A 20,072-nucleotide genomic window follows, 5' to 3' on the forward strand; every position below is an offset into this window, starting at 1 on the left:
GTGGACATAGTGAACATGCCCTGCCTCTTGTTTCAATTCAATTCTAGGAATGCAAATTAGGAACATTGTCAGTGAATACCTCACATGCCTCACGCTACACTCCATGTCCATGAAGACATGCATGCTAGGTAACTAGGACTGCAGTTGAAAACACTGGCACATTTACAGAAATGTTGATGAATGTGCATGGTCCTAATACATACATCTTAAATGTTATGCAGACTGTGTATGAGCTGAGGTGAATGAATGAATAGACTGACTGATATCGGTTTTGTCAAACTGCCCATTTCTGCTCCCTGTCCACCGACCGCATTGTTGACCAATTAGACATATTTTTTTATGTTGCCCATCTTTTGTCCTGTATTGATGTCAGCACAGCTGCAGGTAATGACAGCTCGCGAGTTAGCAGTGACTCCTCAGCACTCTGACTGAGGCGCTGCTTTGAAACTAAAGGCCCCTTAAACACTATATGATCTTTGGCTGCTGCAGGCAAAGTTGACGATCATGAGAGAAATGTGATGAAATGGTTGCTTGTAAATCCAAAAATGACACGTACATAACACATTGGGATGTCTAAATCTATTGTAAGCACCAACCCTAACCCGAAACTTGTCATTCATTATTTCTCTATTTACATTGTAGTGCAACAATGTAAACATTGTTCAATTCGTTAGGCATTTATCTCATTATTTGCCATGCATCAACATGGTTATCATGCAGTCACAGATTGCGAGCAAGATGTAATTCGACTAAGGATGCTCCGATGCATCGGCTGGACATCAGAATGGCTGTCAGCCATATTTACTGTAGCCATTGGGTACAGTGAAACATGCTTGTTGCTGTAAGATCTCCGTTATATATGGTTTACGGAAACAGAAGTCTGATTTTCCTAAAACAAGTGGGGGAAAATTAATTTAAAAAGAGCTGTCACTGTTCCCCCGTTTGCACTGACCTTTTACAGAGCCTCTATCTGAGCACATGGTCAGTTCTCCTGTTTTATTCTGTCTTGTGTTGTGGTTTTTGGCAGCTTTTCAATCCCTGTACAGTTGCATTCCTTTTCGATATCCGGCCCTAATGTACATTTTGTCAGAAAACGGCCTCACTGTAGTTATGAGGAAGCTTTAGTTGGATCCCAGTTGGGTGGCTTTTAGCAACTCTGTTACTCAAAAGCTGGGTCACTTACAGTCTCTGGGCTCTGTGTGTGTTATTGGTTTGAGACAAAGTGTGCTTGAAATAAACGTAGGTAAAACCAAAAAAAGCTTCTCTTACAGCAACTTTTAACAACCATTAGATAAGTCTCTGGAAATTGTCCGTAACTTATCAGAAAACATTCTACTTTTGAAAGCCGCACAGGGATCGTTCCTCCTTAGTTTATTGATTTTCAACATACTTTGGTCATGGTCAGAGGTGTCAAGTAACAAAATAAGTACAAATACTTTGTTACCTTACTTAAGTAGAAATTTTGGGTATCTATACTTAACTGGAGTAATTATTTTACAGCAGACTTTTTACTTCTACTCCTTACATTTTCACGCAATTATCTGTACTTTCTACTAAAATAGCCTCGTTACTCCTATTTCAGTTCGGCTTGTTTTCATTCCAGCTTGTCATCGTTCCAAAAGACACACACACACACACACACACAAAAAAAACTATCCAGATAAATCGCGTCATCCGGATAGAGTGAATTTGAATGTGGTTGGATGAGAAGTATAAACATATACCATTCAGACACCCTATTGGTTTGTACGCGATCCATCGCACCTGCACAGACCTGGTGCTAATACGGCACCGGTGCCTTAACGACCGTTATCTACCGGACCGAATAGCAACGAGGATTTCGCTGCCTTATTTAGGTGCCACCTAAATGCCTGCGCTTCTCTCTGATGCTCCGAAAACGGACGTTAGAGGGAACTGAAACATCGCCGCATGGGACGCTAGTTAACACTACACTTAGCAGCAGGTAACGTTAGCCTACCGTTAGCTAAAGGTAAAGCTTACCTGTGGCTAAGCTCTTGTCCTTAATGACATTTTTTCCCCCTTACATTACTTTTACTTTTAAACTTTAAGTAGTTTTGAAACCAGTACTTTTACACTTTTACTTGAGTAAAAAGCTTGAGTTGATACTTCAAGTCTTTTTAAACCCTAGTATCTATACTTCTACTTGAGTAATGCGCGTGAATACTTTTGACACCTCTGGTCATGGTGAATAAGTAACTGGCCGTAAGTAAGTGCTTTTTGTTTGAATTTCAACAACAAAACTAACATAGAATGAACTGTGCTACTACAGCGCCTCGGTGATAACAGAATTGTTTAAGTCACACACACACCTCAACCTTTAGACGGAGTGGACTTGTCAAACCTGACGTGCTCGAATGACTCCACAGCTAATGTTAATGGATTATTCCGCACTGCTACACCTTCTATTTAGCAACTATTTTCAAACTTCTTGTTAGTTTTAACAGTCAGGTCACACCACATTCTTATTGTGAGAGTTTATTTCTTGCATATCATAGATTTGGTGTATTTACTGTGAGAACTTCAATAAGTTTAGCTAGAGCCATAATGTTATCAGCATTATACACACAAGGCATATCCCCTCCTCGGCTGCGAGCGCAGCACAATGGTCAGGCCGTTATCTCTAATTAAGAAGTTGACTGAGGCATGAAGATTAGTCGGGCACAGAAAGAGCAGAGTGTCCAACGTGATCAGCATTACAGATTGGTGCAGGGCACTCCGGGAAATGGAAGTTATCAAACAGAGCAGGAGGATGAAGTGTGCAGAGCACTTGGACACTTATGGTGTGTGTTTGTGTGTGTGTGTGTGTGTGTGTGTGTTTAAGTGTGAAGTTGTTACACTTTTGTTTGCATGTGTGTATGTGTTTTAAGTATTACAGTTGGCTTAGGTGATCCGTTTGAAACTGTTGGCGCACACACATAGCATGTACACATAGGGTACGTCCCAGGTCCTTGAATTGCAACCACGGTTCCTTCACTTGCTTCCCTTCTTAGTCCTTCCCACCGAGGAAGCATGGGAGAGACGCGAGGAAATCATGGGAGGAGAGAGGAAATGAGAAGAAGAGTTAGCAATGGCGTTCAGCTGCACAGCTTCCCGGAAGGCTGCTCTCGTGTTTCCTCGCTCATAGCTCCTCAGAGATCCATCCTCGATCTTAGCTCCTCGGGACAGGAATTAAAGCTTTAAGGCGGCCTTCATGAAGGCAGACCAGAAGGACTTCCGGTTCTGAGGAGATATCAAATAAGAGACTTGGGATCCCCCCAGGATGTGACGAGTAGAACACAACCATAAAAGATGAGGACTAAATGTCTACACCCGCGGTAGCAGCTGTGTGAGGCTGTGCACAGCTAAATGCTAACTTCAGCATGCTAACATGATCGCAATAACAATGCCAACATGCTGATGTTAAGCACTTATTATATGTACCACGGTCACTATCTTAGTTTAGCATTTGCTAATTAACACCAAACACAAAGTACACCTGAGGCTAACGTCTTTTAGCAGACATTTGATCAAAAAGTATTGGACAAATTAAAATTTTGTCCAGATGATGGTGCTGAAGGAAATGCCAAGGGATCAAGTTATAATGCAGCCTAACCCGGATTTTCCACTAGGCGATGTTATGGTCAATGTAAGGGTTACAGCTGGAACACACTGGGCGCGTAGCGTAGATACGTGCCTGATTGTGCGCCTGGCCATTCATACCGGACGCGTATTTCTACGTGCCAAAGCGATCCTTCTCCTCTCGGCTCTCTCTCTCTCTCTCTCTCTCTCTCTCTCTCTCTCTGTCTGTCTCTCTCTCTACGATAGAGACAGGATAAGGGTGGAGAACATTGTCACTCAATTACATTTTTTCAATTCAAGGGAGCTTCATTGGCATGAAAGTTTCCATAACAAGTTTGCTAAAGCATCAGACAAAACATAATAAATAGTTATATGTACATTAACACAATATTAGGATGGGTTTATATTAGGGCTGTCAAAATAACGCGTTCATTTTGATTAATTATAATCAAGAACAAATAACGCGTTAAAAAAAAAAATAACGCAGATTAATCCATTGAATATTGACGTTTGACCCAGGGCCGTTCTAAGCAACACAGTCTGTTCAAAGCAGAGAAGGGGGAGGTAACCTTTCCCCTTATGACGTCATAAAGGGAAGATTCCAGATCGGCCCATCTGAGCTTTCATTTTCTCAAAGGCAGAGCAGGATACCCAGGGCTCGGTTTACACCTATCACCATTTCTAGCCACTGGGGGACCATAGGCAGGCTGGGGGAGCTCATATTAATGTTAAAAAACCTCATAAAGTGAAATTTTCCTGCCATGGGACCTTTTTCACCACAGAAAAGTCTGTATCTAATGTTTTGTCTTCAGCAGGTGATGTTTTTTACATTATTTTCTCAGCAGTAGTCATACTTGGGCAAAAAACTGCATTAATGATTTAATTACCATTACACCACAGACTTAATGAATAAACTTGTCCATCTCTTCGCAGGGCCGGCCTCTGTTCCTGCAGTCATCCAGAAACGTGTCGGTCAATATCGTCAACAGTAACAACCAGCTGCTCACACAACTTGTAACAGGTGAGCCTTGCTGTAGCATGCTTTCATGTGGTTTATTGATGTTTTGTTTTTCCAAAAGCATCAAACCTGACAAGACTGACCACATCAGCTGCAACAAATATACGACACGTGGAATGTTCCACTGGTCATTGAAGAGATTTTCTTCCCTTGTCCTTGGGCACATTTCTTATGTTTTTTGGCCACCTGGAGTGTATGATGAGGCTTCTGGGAACATTGATCATGATATCCCCTTTACAGATTGTTTCATTTGAGGCCTGGCGAGGTGAAACTGGCCAGTATTTTACATTTACACAAAGATTTAAGAAACCTTGGGGAAAAAGAAACCCTAGACTTTTCGTGTTAGATATGTTATTTCTCATCATTTTAATCATTGTGCAATTTTAGAGTAAACTTGGGAGTTGTCCAGACTCTCAGGTCGGGAACCATAGCTCCAACTATCAGGAGTCACTGCCTTGTTTTCTTTCAGCACATGGTTAGCATTAAGCATTAAACATTGACACATCATAAATTCTTTCTCTGTTCACCTTAACTGTGCCAGCAGAGGCCTCAGTTGCGCCACTATACCTCTGCAATCGCACTTTCTTCTTTACATTCCCCCATTCTCCGCCCTGTCACACTGTAATAGAGTTGGCAGTCTTCTGTGAATGGAAATCACTTTGTGTAAACATGCACAGGAAGTGTCTCTCATGTTCAAAAATTGGGCTGACATTTGCTTTCTGGCTCTGAAGAGGAGGAAGACGAAGTCTGCTCCGATGTTTCTCTTAGGTGACTAAGCGGCGTTCATGAAAGGGGAGGAACTTCACATCCCAGATGGAGAGTGACAGAATCAATTGCGCGCATGTCAATCATCACCCCAGCTCGAGTGTTTTCTGCCGCCGCATGAGACAAAGCAATTTGAGTTGGACGGAGTTGTCTACATTTTCTATTTCTTGTTTGTTGTGACACCACTCTCAGTTTGGGCAGCTTGGGTTTGAGTATTTTCCTGTAGACCTTCAGTGAAATGTCGTGTTGGAAATGTCTTTCACCAGCAGGTCACATCTGGACGAAATATTTCATCACACCGCTCGAGATTGTTTGCTTTATTCTAGTTTTCTCATTATTTTTGTTACTCATGTTTTTTTTCTTGATTCAGAAGTGTTGACTGACAACTTTTTGAATGCCATCAGACTTCAATTATTGAACACAAACATTTAGAGCTTTCATTATCCTTGTTTCCAGCTGCAGCAGGCAGCTATTTTCAACGAAAAAGCTCTAATAAATCTACTTTGCGTTACCTGCCCAGCACAAAATGGCCGACAGACATGTTTTTATCTGGTGGAGACCAAAACAGAGCTAAAAGGAGATACTATTTGCTTCAATACCTTCACCCAACAAGTCCTAAAAACCATACGACGATATAGGTTGTTGATATCTACCGTCTAATGCAACCCACAGGAGCCTTTTTATAAATTAGTGCCCTTAGCGGTGGCAGGAAATACGACTCACAGAAGCGTTTCCCGTCCTCATATCTAAACGATAGAACACAACGGTTGCGGTTTTTAACGCATCGGTAACATTGTGAAACAGTTATGTTTTAAGGTTACATTTAGGCACAAAAACTACTTGGTTATGTTTGGAAAAAGATTGTAGTTTGGGTTAAAATCAGACGTTATTTTACTTGATTCCCGGTTACGCACGTGACACAGACCATGACATAGGTCTGTTTCTTCCGTAAAGTAAAAAAAAACTAAAATCTTACCGTTAACTTTTATTTTCAATTGGGACATGAACCTTGGTCTCCTGGGTGAATATCCTGTGTTTGTTTGTCCCATCCACCACCCCAACCTGCGTTAACTCTCGCCAAAATGCAACCTAGGGTCTTTTTGTGAATGTACCCAAGTCAAACTTTCGCTTAAAAGCATATTTAGGACAGAATCGCCACTTTAAGATTTACCATATTTTCGTTTTTTGGTCAAATGGCCTTTTGAGTGGGAGTGCTAGGGGCACTTTTATGCTAGCCTCAAAATAGCTATTTTTAAAACACTAAGAAGGCTCGACACAACATGAAACTTTGCTTGAAGTATCACCAGGGGCTCTACACCTTAACGAAAGCATTGACAACATTGTTTGTGTACCCAGCGTTTACTAAAAAGAAAGCAACTCAAAACCTTTCTCTTGCACTCCCATTCAAAAGGCCATTTGACCGAAAAACGAAAATACGGTAAATCTTAAAAGTGGCGATTCCGTCCTAAATATGCTTTTAAACGAAAGTTTGACTCGGGTACATTCACAAAAAGACCCTAGGTTGCATTTTGGCGAGAGTTACGCTTTAAGGTTATGTCAGAGTTTACACGGTTTGCAAGAAAACTAAAAACTTTGAATGTGATGTATGTCTGACCAAATGATGATGTTACTCGGCACTATAGTACAGTACAACATCAGACCTGGTGGCCTGCCTATATTTATTCATCGTTGAAGTTGTAACAGTTTATCCAGTTGACACTTCCTGGCGAAATACTATGGACCTCTTTGGCTTTAACCCGAACACGTTGTTGTTTAATATTCAGCATTCTTATGAATGACACCAAAATGTATTAAAAAAAAGTATGATGGGGTCTGGTTCCAAAGTAATGTTGGAGTATTCGTTTGCTTAAGTCAACAGGGCCTGCAGGACACCTTGAATGTCTTCCACCTGGATGTATTTTAAATGTTCAAATACCGAGTTGATTCAGTAAGAAATCAGCTGCAGTCGCTCCTCTTTGATGTCTCCTCTCTTTCTGTGTGTGCCAATCAGGATCCAGTGGATTTAAAGCACGAGGCAAGATGTTTGAAGTCAAATCCACCTCTGGGAAGCTCCTCTTCTCTGCTGACGAGCAGGAGGTGGTGGTGGGCGCCGAGAGGCTCCGAGTCATGGGTGAGTGAGCAGCTGACGCGTACGGAAGCTGACCGGCTGTCAGGATCTAAACTGTGAAATGACAGAGCATGCTTGCATCTGATGTTGGGGATGTTCTGACAGGGGACATTTTGTTTTTTACTGACCGTATTTGTAGATAGATTGTCGTTGCTGTGACTTTGGTTCTTGTTTAGTTGTGTAATATTGGCATCAAGGAGTTAAAGCTGCAGTGGCGGTTCTAGGAGGAGGCAAGGGTGGCCAGTGCCCCCTTAATATTAAGCCTCGACCCCCCTCTGGCACCCTAACTGTAGCAAATATTTTCATACATTTTTAAACCCATCTTTATCCCCAAATAGGGGATATTGTTCATGTGTAGTGATGAATAATATGTAGGGTAACTGTAGGGGAATGACTATACTTGTGTTTATTGTTATGTGTATCGTTAGTCTTTTTTAAACCAAACCTATGGAGGGTTGGTGGTATAACTGTGCTACATTTACATTGCTTCGTTTTGGTTTTTAAGCGGAGTATGGACCTTTTTCACAGCAGACATTTTGACTTGTCATAGCTGGAAAAGCACAGCTGAAATTGATAACCTTAATGATGGCTCAATTCCATCAAGTGTCCCAGTAAGCTAGTTCAGTGAGTCAGCATGCACAATACCAGGGCCTCTCCTAAGTGGAATGCAGCCATCATTAATGGTTTTGAATACACCTGTGCTTTTCCTACTATATGTCAACATGTCTGACGTGAAAAAGGTCTATTGAGCCAAAAGCGATTTCCGTGGACACCAGTGTTTTTAGCTAATCTCCGTTTAAACTAACCCGCCCAAACCAAAATATCTCATCAACATTCTCGTGCACTGGTCATAAACAGGAGGCAGCGTGTATACTCTGCCCATTGCTGGTAGTTGCCATGGCAATGTTAGTAGCTTTGTCTCAGAGAACGAGATGTCATGACCGATAAGACCCAATCAGGTGGCGATACATTGGCGTCAGTGTCGGTGTTGCCAAATGTCTCCGTTTGAGGCCGTTGAGACTGGACAACAACCCTGAAGATTCCAAACCAAAACGGGTCCAGAAGTGTTTTCAAATGTCTCCGGTTTCTGAAACGCCAGAGTAGTGTGAATGAGAGGTGTAAACATAGCAAAAGATATTCATTTTTAAACCAAAAAGTAGAAATGTAAATGGAGCCCATGTCTGGCCCCTTCATTTGGCCCCTTCTTATTGCGGAACTCACTTCTGAAAAAGTGGGTAAAGCTTCCCTTTAGATTTTTACGGATAGGAAAGGTGCATTTTTTTATTACCTTGTGGAAGTTTAATTTAGGGCTGCATAATGCAGCATTTTTTTATCATCATCGCAATATCAACTGGCGCAATAAACACATCAGGTTAGTAAGGCTGCAGCCTCACTGAAAATATCAGCAGAAAACTGCACTTTAAACTGTCATTCTTATTTTAGCGCTGCCTTTTATATTCAATTCAATGTTCAATTTGTTGAATAAAAGCATGTTGGAAATGATTTCCTTTCATTTGTTTTGAATTCAACAAGCAGTTTGTTGTATTTTAGCAGAATACTGAAAGCAGCAGAAATGCAGAACTGAAAACACCTTGACGTCTGTTTATTTATCGCAAGTAAAGTAATAATATTTTTCTCATATCGTGCAGCCCTGGTATACTTTAATTATGACTTATAATTGTTCATTACACCACCTGGAAATTCTCACTTCACCTATTCCAACTGGAAAAGTACATACACACAGATACAAACACACAGACACACACACACTGCACTCATGTAACTGCTGATGTGCTGTGTCAAACTGGCATACAATAAATGCTAAGTAGAATAATCTAATGCTTATATTAGCATCATAAGCAGTCTGTGGTGAGGAGAGCAGGGTTCAGATCTGTGCAGGTAGCTCTCGTGTATGAGAGGAGTAAGATGACAACTAGCAAGACGGGATGATGTTTTAAGCTTCAGTTTTGTTTTTGGAGATAGAAAATGAAAGCTTGGTGAAGAGAGTGATGGTGGAGAGTAGGGGTGGAACGGTACACTGAAGCCACGGTTCGGTTCATACCTCGGTTCAGACATCACGGTTCGGTTCGGTACAATGGAGGGAAAAGCATAACAAAAATGCAGAAGGCAATTTTTTTTTATTGTGCATGTCTCAGGCTGTACCACCTAGTGTCATCCAGTCTCTCCCCTGAGCTAGCTGCAACAGCCTGAAGCGTATAAAATAAGCTGTAAACAGTAAGTACCCCACATCATCTCCAGACTCCATCTGGAACTTGTAAACAAAATAAGACAATCAGCTAATAGTGTGATATGGGAGACCAGCGCTGCTCATATGTGAACGCACAGAGCAGGGGTGTTAAAAGAGCAGCTTCGGTTACACAGAGCAATTGGCGAATTGTGGCGTTAGCTTCACACGCTAACAGCGGAGTTAGCAGCAAACAGCGAAGCTAACGGCGGAGCTAACAGCTAACGGCTGAGCTATATATATATTTCCAACAGGACGCAGGGGGGAGAAGTTGACATGTAGTCCTGTAGACAGGAAGCAAGAAGTGACCAAGCTGTTGTGACTGTAGTGGCCAGTAGGATTGGGCATCGAGAAGCGGTTCCAACTTGGAATTGTGATTTTAATGGAATCGTTTCTTTATTGGAATCTTTTGGTGTGTTGATGTGTTGCAGCCAAGGAGCACAGTAAGCGGAAGTGTTGTAATGTAACAAAGTACAAATACTTCACTACTGTACTTAAGTAGAATTCTCACGTATCTGTGCTTTACTTCGTTATTTATATTTCCGGAAACTTTTACTTTTACTCCACTACATTTCCCATAAGCATCTTAGTGTTGATAATTATTGCTCCTAAATTGCCAAGATAATGCATGCTCCATTCCAGTTGGTGACGTGATGCCTGTTTGTTGCTAAGCGGAAAAAAAATAACAACCATAGGCCACAACTAAAGAAGAAGAGGAGGAAGCATAATGACTGACAGTGTCATGGAAGCACCTGCTGCAGGCTCTGCCGCCATGGTAACAGACGATGACCACCCCGACAACAGTGGTGATGAAGATAACGTTAAACACCTTTGGCCATAAAGTTCATAATCAAAGGTTTTTTTTAACTTTTACTTCTAATACTATAGTACATTTAATATCAGAAAATGACTTTTGATACTTAAGTACAGTAAATATCAGATACTTTAAGACTTTTACTCAAGTAATATTCTAAAAGAAGACTTTAACTTCTACCAAAGTCATTTTCTGGTAAGATACTTGTACTATTACTCGAGTATTGCTTTCTAGTACTTTATACAAGACTGGTAAGCGGCGCTCTAAAGTGTGGCTTTATTTTATAGTCAAAAAGCCCGGTAAAACTGTAAATCATCATTGAATAAAAAATGATTTTCCTCTTATCTGTGAAATAAGTATGTGACCCATTTCAACTTCACCCCTCAAAGACGAACCGGAATCGAAAGGAAGAATCGGAATCAGAATTCAAAACAAAACGATGCCCAACCCTAGTGGCCAGTCGGCCAATCAGTGATGCCTCTGCCACAGATGGGAAAATAGAGTCCGCCCACAGGAAGTGGCAGACTTGAGCTTAATGTTGACTTCCCTTTTCTGAGCTCGATGTCACAAGAATGAAGAATGAACCCAGGTGCGAGTACCCGACATGCTCGGCATTCAAGACATTAGAACACTGTTGCTAGGTGATAACAAAAATGGATGCCACTTTGATTTTTCTAAAGAAATTGTTAGTAACAACAGGAGTGTGTGTGTGTGTGTGTGTGTGTGTGTGTGTGTGTGTGTGTGTGTGTGTGTGTGTCTAGAACATTTGTACTGTATCTACATCTATCATGTAAATATTTGCTGGAATTCAGCCCATAGAATGAATGTTCCTACTGTATATGTGATAGCAGCAAAGAGACTCTTGGCTGCTATAGGAAAGTTCTACTGAAAGGAATAAGAAGGTGATAGTGATATCATGGGAAATATGAACTGCTCCACTTGCAGACAGCAGGGCTTCCAAACATGAGAAATAACTCCCAAAGACTTTTATTTCAGACTTGAAACTCTCTGTATTAATTAGGTTTAGAGAAATCAGTCAACCATGCTGCACAAGGACAGATTTAATCATTGGATTTAATCATTGCCTATTTCTTATATTTGATACACTCATTCATACAGCAGAATAATTAGGAAGGAGCGAAAATAACTTTCAGTAAGCAATAAAACATACAGTGCTAGATGTTGAGCCGCAGCGAGCCAACACACACACACACACACACACACATACATATATGTCTGAAGTTGTGATGTCTTTTATATACAGTTTATCTCCGTTTCAGTTTTTTAAGATCATCCCCTCTCATTCTTTATTTCTTCCTTTCTCTCCTCCCTCCTACTTAAAAAAAAGCATTTTTCTTTCTCCTGTTCCTGTTTATTTCTTCCTTTCTCTCCTCCCTCCTACTTAAAAAAAAGCATTTTTCTTTCTCCTGTTCCTGTTTCCTCTCTAACATCCGTCACCGTTATATTTCCATCGGCCGTCATTCCCCATCACTCAGCCCTCCGCCCACCCGTTCATCAATCCACCCATTCAATCTCATTAATACATAAACAGATATTTGAAGTGTCTCCCTCTTGAGTGGGCCGCACATATCCACTTAAGAGCTCCCATGGGTGCTCTCTCTCTCTCTCTCTCTCTCTCTCTCTCTCTCTCTCTCTCTTTCTCACATTATCTCTGTCTCTCTCTGACACACACTTTTCAGAACCCCCTGTGTGAGCAATTACTCTTCATCCTCATCTACATCCATTTACATCCTTTCCAGCCTCACCGAGTCAGAGTTCATTACTGTCACCCACCCTCAGCAAAGTGCTCCTCCTAACAGAGGGAGACATGGATGGAGGAGAGGGGAGGGTGGTGGGGGTGGGGTTGGGACGAGAAAGGACAGGTAGTTTTGTGAGTGTTTGTTTGACACAGCATTTATTTTGAAGTCAAAACCATTGAAATATTCACCTGTCGCTGCCTATTTACACTCAGGGTTATCTTTAACATCCAAACATCCTGACAACCAGAAACACAACAAGCTTATCTCTTTCTAAACCAACCGCCGTGAAAGCTGTGTGAGCACCACACAACAGCTACTCGTGGATCCTACTGCTCATGGGTCCTCTTTGATTTACAGTTTGAAACTGGAAAAACCCAGAAAAAGTTCTTTAGAAGATTTTTTTAGGCATCAGTGAGTCTGAGCAGACAAAGAGAACTTTAAAGGGGACATATTATGCCTTTCCGTATTTTCTGTCATATCTACAATGTTATGTCGATTTTCATGGAAAACGTGACCAAAACTTCAAATAATGAGGTAAACGCATTTTAGAGAAATAATAAGCTAAAACGTTCAGATTTCCAACTGCTCTGAACACTCCAGATTCAACAGTTTTTCTACTCTTGGCTAAGTATTAGGCAACTCTAAGCCGGACTTCTATGATTGGTTATCTGCTCCAGGGAGGAACTACTGAAGTGTCTTTTTAAGCTACTGCGGTGTTAACATTGTTGCATGTAGCTACATGCTACGGCAGTAAAAGATGTCATCTTGGCTGCCAGTGTTTTAAAATTCCCCCAATTCCGCTTCACATTACTCCTGAAACATTTCTAGTTATGGAGTGTTTGGTTAATCATTAGTGTCATCATCCATTAGTGTCCACTGCTAACTATAGTACTACATGCTAACGGTAGTAAAAGTTGTCATGTTCGCTGACAATTTGCTAAATTCTCCCCAATTACGGGTCGCATTGTCCGATTGGGTAGTGTATGTTTTAGAAGCCTTTAACTGCGATTTTTGACAGTAGAGCGCGTTGCTTTGTTCCGTAATCTAACGGTAGCCTACTGCTAAATATTAAGTAGCTGCATGCTAACGCCACATAGCTGTAGCTAATCTTGGCGGCCAATGTTGGTCATTTCTCCCCAATTTCGGGTCACTTTACTGCTGGGACATGTCTGGTAGTGTAGTATTTGTGTAGAAGTCTTTATTGGTGATTTTTCACGGTACAAAGTCCTGCTATATACTGGGTACAAGATATATAAAACCTTATAAAGTAAAGGAACAAAAAAATTATTCTGATTGGAGCGCTAACAGAAAGATCTGGACTTCACCAAAATCCCAGTGATTCATGATTCTCTGTGGGTCATGAATATCCACAGCAAATGTATTAGAAATCTGGCCAGTGCTTTTTGACACAACCTGTCATGGAACAGAATGTTTGTCAAGGTTTAGGCACAAAAACAAACTACTTAGGGAAAGATCATGGCTTGTGTTAAGGTAAGGGGCCCTTCATCATCATGGTATTTTTGTTTTTGTACAGAATATTTACCCTCATAATGCTTAGTAACAGGCCTTTAGTGTGAACTCATCATTGTGGTCCAAGGAAGAGTTGGTTAGAGGTGCTTCGAAGACATTTTGTGTCGAATCCGAGAGACTTCTTCTGCAATTTTCCTGGCTATCCTTTCTTACTCCCGTACCATGCTGAGGGTGTTCGTACCAAAATGCTTAGCAAGATGTCTACGAAGGTTCTCAGTCATCCAGGTTATAGTTACGAGTTAGAGATGAAGTCTCTCGGATGAGAGAATAAACGTCTTCGAAGCACCTTTAACCAAGTCCGTTTGCCCTCGATTTGAACCCTTCCTTGGATAACTATAGCCTGGATGACTGAGAACCTTCACAGACAGACATCACACCTCCCACTTATTTGGAGACACACACACACACACACACACACACACACACACACACACACACACTTATTTGGAGAGCGTTCAAAGAACACTTGACAAAATGTTAGGTTTTATTCTCTGTTGAACTGAGATTCATATTAAAACATACAGAGTTGACTCTGAGTAATGATTTAAACTGACTGCAGGATTGTCTCTCTTCTTTTAACTAATGGAATCCAAGAGCCAATCAAACAAATCATGCATACATGTTGTGCCCTCCGGAGACAGAGGCGACAGAACCAGAAAGATAAAAGCACAAAAATCGTTATTGAACTCTGCCTTTCACAGCACTTCAGTCAGTTGTGGTGGCAACTCTAAAAAAGCCATTGGGAGCAGGTGTAGGGAGAGTCTCGGAGCAGGAACACAGAGGGAGAGGTGCCAATGATTTGCCAATTACTCCATTTATCTCCACAGCCGTTTGATGAGGCCGCTCAGGGCTACCGGGCTAATCAAACACCTTGGCAACCGCTGCCTCAGCAAACAGAGACGGCCCTTTGGGTTCCCAACATTTGCACCTGAGTGTGTATTCCTGTTTCTGACAGTTTTATTCTAATGTGTCTGCAGGTGTCTTTGTATTTGAACTGGATGAGGATTGTCTCATAAATAACTGCTGCAGGTCTTCATTTGAAGATTTTCAGTGTAGCTTCCAGTGAGATTACCAACCAATCCAAGTCCACCAAACCATACATTTATGGGAATGTGTAGTTTATTTCTACCCTCTAATACGACGCACAGGAGCGTTTCTTTTTCAATAAATAATATTAAAAATAAATATACATGGCTGTGTCTAGGCACCAAAACTATTTAGTTAAGTTTGAAGTTACTTAAAGAGATTGTGGTTTGGAATGAAATCATACTTAACTTACTTCCAATAATGCAGAAACTTCCAGTTTCGTAAAGTTAAAAAAGTTTACTTTTATTTTCAAACAGGACATGACTTGTGGATGAAAGTTCCGTGTTTGACCCATCCACCACCCCAACCGACCTCCTTACGTAGAATTATGCGCCCTCTTTGCTTCCATCATAATACCTACGGCCACTAGAGGCCGCTGCCACTATAAACTTAAATATGAGTCGTAATGGGCGCCCGGATGGCCCAGTTGGTAGAGCGGGCGCCCATATATAGAGGTTTACTCCTCGACGCAGCGGGCCCGGATTCAATTCGGACCTGCGGCCCTTTGCTGCATGTCATTCCCCTTCTCTCTCCCCTTCCATGTCTCCAGATGTCCTGTCAAATAAAGATGCCCTAAAAATAATCATAACATTTCTTTTTTTTTTAAAAAGAGTCAGAATTGCTACTACTTATGGGGGCGTGTTTGGCAGTCTTGAGATACCTGAATGTCAGTACCAATTCCCAAACAATATTTTTCTCTATTTTATATTTAACAACGTAAATATTAATGACAATTTTTTGTTTTCATAACATTTGGGAAGTATTGGATCAATGGACATGTCAAATATTTGAAGAATTTTACCAAGTATGTAGTGCCGGTTGTTAGTACTCAAAGTTTCCGTATTCAGATGCTGCATGAATTATTTGGTCAGTACTAAAAAAGTATTGTGGGTTTGTTGTGTGTCTGTACATGGACCTGGCACATTGCTCTTACAGTCACTCAAGATCTTTCTCTTAAAGGTCCAATATGTAGGAATTTCTCCCATCTAGCGTTGAGATCATATATCGCAATCAACTCTCTCGCGCCACGCAGTTTAAAGAACATATTACAGCTACGGTACCCTTCATGCTTTAAAAATCTGGTCTCTTGCTCTTTTCAATATCCTTTTTCTTTTTCTGGGCGAAGAAGACTCCTGTTCCTGAAATTTGGATTTTGAATACGTGTGGTCCTCCACGTTTCCTTTTTCAAACTTGCTGGGGCCGGGAAGCTACGATACACATTAGGAGCATTAGCAGCACCTGTGAGTTTATCATGTGACAGCGACAACGTGAAAGGCGGAGCAGTATATCCTAAATGTCCCTTACCGGCTAACGTATTTCAAGATGGCGCATGAATATGGAGCGTCTACCCCAGTTCATGCGAGTGCAAATGTAAAATTTCAAGCCAATAGGAATACTTGGAATTGATGGTGGTGGTAGTAATTGAAAGTTTGTGAACGGGCAACACAGATGTGGATAATGAACAACTAAACACGTCACACACTGGACCTTTAAGTACAACCAATTTCAGTAAAATGCATTTAAATTAGGGCTGTCAAAATAACGTTAAAACGTTAAAAAAATTAACGCAGATTAATCCATTCCATATTGACGTTTGCATACAGACGAAAATCTGGTGCCACTGATATGTCTGCGCTTCTCTCTGATGCTCTGAAAAAAACGTTACAGGAAACACAAACACCGCTGCATGTGACGCTAGTTAACACTATACTCAACAGCAGCTAACGTTAGCCTACCGCTAGCTAGTTAACACAATACTCAACAGCAGCTAACGTTAGCCTACCGCTAGCTAGTAGCTGGATTAAACACGGTTAAAATGCTGACAGCTAACGCTAAACGGTGTAAAGTGTGACTGTGTTTTACTGTAGAGGATTCAACACCGAGATGTAACAATCTGCAGCTGCCGTCGGAGAAACAACACAGACGGTGCGTTCAATGAAACTGGTAAACTACAGCGTCGTGGTGCATTTGAAGTTATTGTAAATGTCCTTTTCCTATCTGGTTGTTGTTTTTGTCGTTCAACAGCAATTTACTAGTGAAATAAGTTATTGTTATTGTTATACATTATTATTAAATCATTTAATTTTGACCATATGGCCTTAGCAATGAACAATGTCACCAACTGTTGTTTAGTACCCTTTTTTTTTCTTTTCTTTTTTTACTTTCTTAAAAAGTATCGGTTCAGGCACCGTTAATTATGTATGCGATTAATTTCGATTAATTAATCACAGAGTATGTAATTAATTAGATTACATTTTTTAATCGATTGACAGCCCTAATTTAAATGCATGCTATGTCTATCTATCTGTGCATGCGATCCTGTGTGTCCAACACACACGAGTGAAGCAGCAGGTGAGTGCAGATCCAACCTGAGGACGAGCTACTATCTGTTCCCTCGTCCCTTTGACGTAGGAAGGGACTGTAGAGGCTTATAAAGCTGCCACATGTCATTACCAAGTCCTTCCTTCCCCACCAATAAAATGCATAATTATACCGTGCATATAACTTTAACTGGCCCGACTGAGGTCATTGGAAATCCATGATACCGCTATCATTGGCTTCATTATGGCTTCTACAGCTATTTACAGTCCAGTCAGACATGCTGACTGGCTCCCAGCAGACAGACAGTAAATGAGAACACAAACAGGGGGAATATGATGATCGGCTGGGTCAAATCACTGTTAAAATACTTTTTTATGGTTTGTTTCAGCCCACTTTGGCAGCAGATTTGTTACACAGGAGAATGTGCAAAGAGCTGTAACACAGATAATTACAGAATTGTCACATTCAGTTTAGTGACTTTTTCAAAGAACATTGCTCGTAGGCTAAAGCTATAAACCAAAAGATTGATTCTTCTCCTCCTTGTTTCCAAAAAATGGTTCCATGAATTGATCTTTTAGTAACTTTAAATGTCAGTCCACATGGGATGAACAGGGCCATGGGCATACTGAAGTCCAATTTGTCTCCCAATTTTTTCACTTTGGCATCTAGCCAAACGACATATAATTTCCTATCACAAATTATTGCAAAATGTCATTGTTTTTTCCCATGTGCTCTCCGAGGGCCCTTCTAGTTCATAAATGTAATTGTTCAATAATATATTCTGTAAACTTTATCTCCCTGCATTATGATTTCTTTCTCGTTTCAAAGCCTTGTCTATAATTCCAAGTATAGGCTTTAATTCTGACGGAGAATACAATACCACATCCTCTTTTTTGTATTTGTCCAACATGATTAATTAATGTAGACCGCAGTACACGCTTACGAGGGACTTACAAAACATACAAGTATACTTTTGAACCCATCCAGGCGGAACCCTGAGGCAATTTCTTTCGTTTAAAAATTTAAATATTTTATGAAGAATGGTATCCCAAAATTCTCCATTTATGCATCTGTCAAGTCCAATCAATATGAGTTAAATAAAATCCTGAAGGGCAGCAGCTTGGTACAGTAGCGGCGGTTTGTACTCAATGGGTCAGCTAATATTGCTTTCCAGTGAGCTGCACTCGCTCAGACCAGCCTAGAATCAAACTCCAGTTCCAAAATAAGCACTGCTCACTCATGCGATGTGTTCATGCGGTTTTCCCCTCAAAGCTCAGGAGCAAACTGCTGAGCAGCCGACTGGACTGATAAATACAGTATACAGCTTACAGCAAAAGGTGGACAAGGCCAGAGGTATTTAAACTTTTACAGGCCGGGAGTCCAGAGGGAGAAACACACAAGTCACCTTGGCGCTCAGGATCAGTCATGTTTACATCCCTGCTTTGGAGGGAACCAGCACAAGGAAGGCAGGTGGTGACTTATATAGTCTCCACAGCACTGTGAAGTAAGTGTCTGGTCCCTCCACACATACGCTCCTGGATAGGAGAAATGAAAACGGTCCGGGTTGTTTGCATTTCTTTAAACCAATCACAATCGTTTTGGGCGGCGCTAAGCTCCGGATGCAGCGACAATGCCTTTGCGAAATAGTCTCAGGAAGGAATTTGTTTTGGTGGAACATTTGCACCCCGCAAAAGAAAACGCCACATACAGTATTAAATGAAGTGAACTGTTGACACAATACAGTAACGTGAGCTATTTAAATTATGGTTAAACCTCATTTGCTCTTACCAGTGTATCACCGTGTGTATTTTGTCCATAGCAAATTTCCACCAATCGGTCCCAAAACGTCCCAATTAGAGAGTAAATGCCGTAAAGATATTCTTTGTAAATCTTTACAATCATTCCCCAAAAGAACCAAGCAGGCCTGCCTTGTTGCACGATTCAAATTTTCTTCAAAACCTGCCATTTTCAGCGTGTAATGTGAGCTTGCTAGCTTGGAGGCTCTGGTTGCTGTTTCTCAAAGTGAGAGTTTAGAACGTAAACACAAAGAAAGCTGAAGGTGAGGGAAATTCCATTGGAGCCGGAACGATCCAATACATGAACCATTGTCGATCCAGACTAGACTCATACAACACAGAACTATTTTAATAAACACAACTGGACTTATGTGGTTGCTTACTGGGCTGTGTGGAGGCTTAAACATGTCGTGGGGAGAAGGTCTGGGAGCTTGGTCAGGTGTACTAAACTCATGACTTGTACACCTTGGACCAGAGTTTGTACCTTGGCTAATGCTTTAAGGCAACATTGATGTTTTCATTGTTCAACCAAGACCAGGATATTTTCAGTGGTGTAGTATGTGATACGCAGGTATACGCAGTATACCCACTAAGAAAGCTCCAGGATGTCCATATACCTACTTAAAAATGCCAAATGACATGCAACAACATACTTTATGTTATATTTCTGATAAATTTTGATCTGTGTTATTCTTCTTCGCATAGGCTAAATAAAGGTAAAATAAGCCTGGGGGGCGTTTGGGTCAGCCTGTATCTCACCCAGTAAGAGCATTCGCCCCATGTAGGCTGAGTCCTTTGCAGTGGCACGGGTTCGAATCCGACCTGCTGCCCTTTGCTGTGTGTCATCCCCCATCTCTCTCCCCCTTTCCTGTCTATCCACTGTCACTATATAATAAAGGGAAAAGCCCCCAAAAAATAATCTTAAAAAAATAAATAAATAAATAAGCCTGGGGGAGGACACCCAGACTCCCCACTATGATATGCTCCCCCTCCCCCAAAGGCAGATTCTGGCCCATATATATATATATA

At 41.2% G+C, this 20,072-nt stretch overlaps 1 protein-coding gene across 2 annotated transcripts in view; it reads left to right on the forward strand.

The window, feature by feature from the left end:
- The window catches only part of sgcd (sarcoglycan, delta (dystrophin-associated glycoprotein)), a 176,479-nt gene that overhangs the window by 96,993 nt on the left and 59,414 nt on the right, over nt 1–20,072 (forward strand). For both annotated transcript variants that reach the window (XM_078265891.1, XM_078265890.1), the window contains exons 4-5: nt 4,513–4,600; nt 7,374–7,493. In XM_078265891.1, coding sequence (XP_078122017.1) covers nt 4,513–4,600; nt 7,374–7,493 — 208 coding nt within the window. The remainder of the gene's footprint in view (nt 1–4,512; nt 4,601–7,373; nt 7,494–20,072) is intronic.

This window comes from Sander vitreus, chromosome 13 (assembly GCF_031162955.1).
Source record: "Sander vitreus isolate 19-12246 chromosome 13, sanVit1, whole genome shotgun sequence".
NCBI lineage: Eukaryota > Metazoa > Chordata > Actinopteri > Perciformes > Percidae > Sander > Sander vitreus.